Here is a 6,788-nt window from a genome sequence, read left to right as displayed (position 1 = left end):
GAGGATGGGAATGCAAATTGGAAAGCAAGAAGACAAAGTAGTATTGTTTGTAGATATTATACTATACATAAGTGACTCCAAAAATTCTACCAAGGAAATCCTACATATGATAAACACCTTCAGCAATGTGACTAGATAGAAGATTAACTAAAAATATCCTATATATGAATGACAAATGGGCTGAGAAAGAAGTTAGAGGAACAACACCCTTCAGAATAGCCAGAAATAACGTAATATCTTGGAGTAATTCTAACCAAGCAAATGAAAGATTTCTTTTCTAATATCTTTGAGTCTTTGAAAAAAGAAATTGCAAAAGATATCAGAAGATGGCTAGATCTGCCATGCTCATGGATTAACACAGTAATAGTAGCCATCCTAAGAAAAGTCAACTACAGCTCCGCTGTCACCTCCATCAAAATTTCAGCACAATATTTTTCAGACCTTGAAAGACCAATACCTAATGTTACATGGGGAAATAAAACAAGATAGTTTAAAAAATCCTGTAAAATAAAAGAATTTCTAGAGGAATCACTATCCCTGATTTTAAACTGTATTACAGAGCTATAGTAATAAAAACTGAAAGGTTTCGGCATAAAAAGAGAAAGGTTGATTGATAGAATAAAATTGAAGACCCATACATAAATCCACACATCCATGGAAATCTGATTTTAATAAAGAAACCAGAAATACTCTATGGAAAGCAAAACATCTTTAAGAAATGGAGATGGTATAACTGAATGTCCAATATAGAGAAATGCAAATAGATCGATATCTATCACCATCACCCTGTACAAAACTAAAGTCCAAATGTATCAAAGAATTCAACGTAAAACCAGATACACTGAATCTGATAGAAGAGAAAGTGGGGAATCGACTTGACTGCTTTGGTACAGGGACAACTTCCTTAATACAACAGCAATAGCCCAGTTATCTGACAACTAATAAATTGACAATTAATAAATGAGACCTCGTGAAATTGAAATTCTGCAAGGCAATGGACATTGTTCAAAGGATAAAATGCCTAATATAGCATGAGAAAAGATTTTTTTTTTATTTTGCCACCTAGGGTTCCAGCCTTCAGTAGCACATTGCTAAAAAAGAATCCATGGAGTCTGCCTGAGTACTATGACATTTTGTGTCTGAGAGGGTAAGGAGAAAGAGAAAGATACCCATTCTCTTGATGTTGTCCTCAGTAAAACCTCACATGTTCTAGCTGTGTGACATTTCATTGTTTTATTCTATTATCATCAACCTCTATTTAAACTAACATTATTATCAACTAGAGAGTGTAGCTTTGGAAGAAATCATCTTCATTATAATCCGTAGGTACAAAATTCAGTAGAATTGTATTTACAAGAGATGACCACACAGCACCTGGATATGAGCAGTTCTCGCAAGAGCTGGGCCTCTTTCCAAGCCCGCACTCTGTAAGGGTGAGCCATGTTCAACTCGAGCGCCGAGATTGTCAAGCCCAATGGCGAGAAGCCGGACGAGTTCGAGTCCGGCATCTCTCAGGCGCTGCTCGAGCTGGAAATGAACTGGCATCTCAAGGCGCAGCTGCGGGAGCTCAACATCACTGCGGCCAGGGAAATTGAAGTTGGTGGTGGCCGGAAAGCCATCATAATTTTTGTACCAGTTCCTCAGCTGAAATCCTTCCAAAAAATCCAAGTATGGCTGGTTCATGAATTGGAGAAAAAGTTCAGCGGGAAACATGTAGTCTTCATTGCTCAGAGGAGGATTCTGCCCAAGCCAACTTGGAAAAGCCGTACGAAAAATAAGCAGAAGCGCCCCAGAAGCCGCTTGCTCATCGCAGTGCACGATGCCATCCTTGAGGACTTGGTCTTCCCAAGTGAGATTGTGGGCAAGAGGATCCGTGTGAAACTGGACTGCAGCTGGCTCATAAAGGTTCATTTAGACAAAGCACAGCAGAACAACGTGGAGCACAAGGTGGAAACGTTTTCTGGTGTGTATAAGAAGCTCACGGGCAAGGATGTTAATTTTGAATGTCCAGAGTTTCAGTTGTAAAAAAAAAATGACTGAGCCGAGAGGTGGTGGTGCATGCCTTTAATCCCAGCACTTGGGAGGCAGAGGCAGGCGGATCTCTGTGAGTTCGAGACCAGCCTGGTCTACAAGAGCTAGTTCCAGTCCAAAACCACAGAGAAACCCTGTCTCGAAAGAGAGAGAGAGAGAGAGAGAGAGAGAGAGAGAGAGAGAGAGAGAGAGAGAACCACATTGCATTAAGGATAGTGAGGATGGATCTTCCCATACCCATCCACACCACACCAGATACCAGAGAAAGATGGCAGCTGCAAACATGTGAAGGCGCAGCAGCAACAAAAGAGGTTCTGAGGTCTGTGGTCTCAGGGCCTTGCATAACTGAGACTTTTCCATCAGGGTTTTGTTTCAATTGCCATCTGTAGCTCTTCTTTCATGTCCACTGACAAATTTTACCCAACTCCACATCTGACAGAGTGTTAATACCCATAATATGTAAAGAGTTGAAGAAACTAGACACAAATATACCAAATAATCCCACTAAATCTGGGTACATATCTAAATTGAGAATTATCAAAAAAGAAATCACCATTGGCCAAGAAACACTTAAAGAAATGTTCGACATCCTTAGCCATCATAGAAATAAAAATCAAAATGTCATTGGGATTTCATCTAACACCTATCACAATGGCTAAGTAACACAAATGACAGCTCTTACTGCTAACAATATGGAACAAGTAGAATACTCCTCCATTTCTGGTGGGAATAGTAAAGCTGGTTGAACAGTTGTACATGAAAACTTGCACAACTAGTTTAGAAACCAATATGGCAGTTCCTTTGATAATTGAGAATCAATCTAACTCAAGACTCTGCTATGCCAGTCCTGTACATAAACTCCAAGGATGCTGCATCATACCAGAATGGTCCTGGCTCAACTCTTTTCATAGCAGATTTATTCATAACAATCATAACCTTGAAACAACATAGATATTTGTCTGCTGAAGTATGCTAAAGAGATGATAGTACATTTACATAATAGATGATTATGAAAAAATGATGTCATGACATTTGTAGAAAATTTGTGAAAAAAAATGATATCATGATATTTGTAGGAAAATGAATGAAGTCAGTACTATTGTTTTAATTAGTTTCTTATGACTGTGCTAAGATACAAAAGAAAATCAAATTATAAGGAAAAATGTCTCATTTGGGTCCCTGGGATTACAGGTATAAATTAATAATTGTTAGGCCCTATATAATTAGGAGAGAATTGGCAGAATATTAAAACAGAGTATAATGAAGCAGTAATTCTCACCTCATGGTGAGCGTGAAAACAGGGAAAAATGGATGGGAGGCATGATCTCTACTTCCTTAAGAGCTTCCACTGAGAGAAACCTTTTCCATCAAATCTCATTACCCAGAATTCATCTACACCTCTTTCTTCGGATTTCTGTTTACATGGGATATCTTCTAAATTAGTGCATCTTTTAACCAAACCAGAGCATTTTCAATGAAATTAAAATCAATACAAGGAAAGAAAAAAAGTTGCCTGTTTACTTTTTTCTTTCCTTGTATTGATTTTAATTTATTTAAATTTTTGAGAGGATAAGAATAAAAAGAATATGAATTTAAGTTTGTAGGCAGGTAGGGAGTGTCTGGAGGGAAAAATATAATCAAAATATAGTTTTGAAAAATAAATTTAAATAAATTTTTCACAAAAATAATCTTGAGCTTGCATTTTAGGAATTTTCAACAGAAAAAGTAATTCCTATATAGGGGTCATGTTATCATCATTTCTTTATTTGCTTTATTACTATCTTCACTCAGCCGAGCGGTGGTGGCACACACCTTTAATCCCAACACTCGGGAGGCAGAGGCAGGCGGATCTCTGTGAGTTCGAGGCCAGCCTGGTCTACAAGAGCTAGTTCCAGGACGGGAACCCAAAGCTACGGAGAAACCCTGTCTCGAAAATCAAAAAAAAAAAAAAAAAAAAAAAAAAAAAAGTATGATCACTCATTTTTACATTTTTTATATCTTGTTGCTTCCCATAATTTCCTTGACATTTTGGATATATTTTGATCACATTTCACTTTTATTTTATTATCCATAGTACTTTACTTGTGAATACAATATGCCCAATATAACATATTAGTAGTTACATCTATAGTCACATAACAATAATTTCTATTGTTTGGGTCTCTCTACCATCACTCTGTAGTATTGCATCATTAATGAAAGTTACTAGTTATACATTAACTAGTTTTATACTTATTGAATTTTGTCCTTTTGATGTTCAGATCATATTGTAGGACTAGATATGACTTAACAGTCATGTTCTCATCGAACAGAGGATTGATCCCCAGTACCACAAATCAATATGTAATAGAATTTAATGTATACACCAATATTAGGATTCCTATATTCCCCTACTTATCTATATACTTGTTTCAATATGTTTTGCAATTTTGTAGCAACACAAGAATTGTTGCCTTGCCCATTTTAAGTGCATTGATTGGATTGCTCTTAATTCATGAAAGGCATATTTGGTTCTGAAGAACACAGAATGTTTATCAATTCTTTAGAGCATATTTATTTTTATATTAATCATCTATCTATCTGTCTGTCTGTCTGTCTCTCTATCTACCTATATAGCTAGGTAGGTAGGTAGGTATGTAGTTAGCTATGCATGTATCATCTGTCTATCCATTTGAGTCAGAGTCTTAATAAATCCACGAATGTCTTACAAATCTTTATGTCACCAAAGCTAACCACATACTTGGAATATTCATTTTTCAGTACCCATTGTGTTCTTAATAAAGGTATTATTCACCAAGAGTGCTTCTTCATTTTGACATTGATTTGAACATTTTGCCAAGCATGAATTTCTTGATTAGCAGATTTGATTTTCTTCCAACTCTACTCTTTTTTGATCTGGAAGGTGAGTGCTAAGGAGCCCCCTTATTTTCCTAAAGAGGTGGAAGTGCTTTTCTACAAAGCAAATCATTGTCTCTGATCCTTTTCTTAGAAGAGAAAACCCATGTGGATATAACTGAATCTCCATTTAGGAATTTATTCTTCAACTTTGTGAAATATCTTGAACCAGAATCCAGATGAGGATCTAACTTACTGAGAGCAGGCACTGAAAAATAATGTGATTTTTTTTGCTGTAAATTATCCTATTTTATAGTAATTCACAGTGTAGTAATACAAACTTTTTATTTTTATAACATTGTAATTTAAATGCTGATCTGTTGAAATTCAACAAAATATTTAAGCAAATTCATTTTATTTCTTAAAATTTCAGTCTCAGATTTATAACTAGTTATATATACTTTCTGCCATTCTGAAATTATCTTAAGTATTTCTTCAACATTGTATGCAGTGAATGGTGCTCAGACATATAGATATGCATTGCAATGTTCAGGTAGCTTTCTCATAACTGTGCAATCCTTAGCCTAAAAGAGTCTTTTTGCTATATACTGAAGTCTAAGCAGCAACATATGTGAATGATTTTCCGTTTTATATATCAATGTTCAATTTATTTAAAAAAATAGAAAACAAAACTAAAAATAATTATACGGAATTCTGTTACCATAGTCAATTCAAAATAAACAGGTTGTATGTGCACACATAATACAAAAACATATTTGTAGAGCATTCAAATTAGTTACAGAGTTTAAACCTCATTAATCTTCTACAACTTTGGCATATATTTATTTTCAAGTGATATATGTATATAAAACAAAAATTAGTTACCTGAACTTTCATTAGTGAAAAATGTTCAAATATGACAAAAATGGAATACACAGGAGTCATAGCAAGTTTGTTTAAATGAATCAAATGTGAAGAACACTTTCATAGTAACAATGCCAAGGAAACTCTTCTGACTTTCCAAGTAAATGACTCATGAAGAGCTCAATATAAACTCTTTTGACATGAAGAGAATCTAATTTCCCATTACAAATGGCCTAAATGGTTATCCTTTGCTATATTGATTGGATCACTCCTGCAAGCTGATGAGTGATCAATATGCATGCTTATCTTGTCTATGCCTATCAGCTTCAGTCAATGGATTAATGATTTTCTGGAAATAATAGGTTATATGTGCTTGAAACCATGTTTTGTAACTAATAACTCACTTTGATGCTTTAAATTGATAAAGAATTGAAGACCCAATTCAGTGAACATTATTTACTTTCCTACCCATGTCAATCCAGTTATAGCTTTTAAAGCCAGTAGGAAATGAAGGAAGCAAATATTCTACAGAATAATTACCACACTTTTGAAAGATATGAACTCATTTTGATGCTTTAAATTGATAAAGAATTAAAGACCCAATTCAGTGAACATTATTTACTTTCCTACCCATGTTAATCCAGTTATAGCTTTTAAAGCCAGTAGGAAATGAAGGAAGCAAATATTCTACAGAATAATTACCACACTTTTGAAAGATATGGGAAGAAGAATGTGATGCAGTACTAAAATATAAACAAGATGAAATTTATGTAAATAAGAATTGTGAAGCAAACTGGACCTTCTGAATGTGGGTGAGAGTTATATGACTAGGGTAGTCAGAAGGGCCATTGGCAGTGGCACCAGGATTTATCCCTATTGCTTGTTCTAGCTTTTTGGGAGCCCTTCTCTTTGGATGGATACCTGCTAAGCCTAGATAAAGAAGGAAGGGCTTGGCCTTTCCCAAAGCAATGGGCCTTACTTTCTCTGAGGAGTGGATGGTGGGTACAGAGAATAGGTGGAGGGAATGGGAGGAGGGGAAGGTGTGGGAACTGGGATTG

The 6,788-nt window shown here is 35.5% G+C and overlaps 1 protein-coding gene across 1 annotated transcript; it reads left to right on the top strand.

The window, feature by feature from the left end:
* Nucleotides 1-1,440: 1,440 nt before the first annotated feature.
* On the top strand, nucleotides 1,441-2,025 carry LOC121463059 (40S ribosomal protein S7-like). The gene has a single exon (XM_041675110.1). The coding sequence runs from the start codon at nucleotides 1,441-1,443 to the stop codon at nucleotides 2,023-2,025; it is 585 nt and encodes a 194-aa protein (XP_041531044.1).
* Nucleotides 2,026-6,788: the final 4,763 nt, after the last annotated feature.

Source organism: Microtus oregoni, unplaced genomic scaffold (genome assembly GCF_018167655.1).
Source record: "Microtus oregoni isolate MIOR12 unplaced genomic scaffold, Mior012 000001F_ref0000356, whole genome shotgun sequence".
Lineage (NCBI taxonomy): Eukaryota > Metazoa > Chordata > Mammalia > Rodentia > Cricetidae > Microtus > Microtus oregoni.
This window is presented reverse-complemented; position numbering and strand designations above follow the sequence as displayed.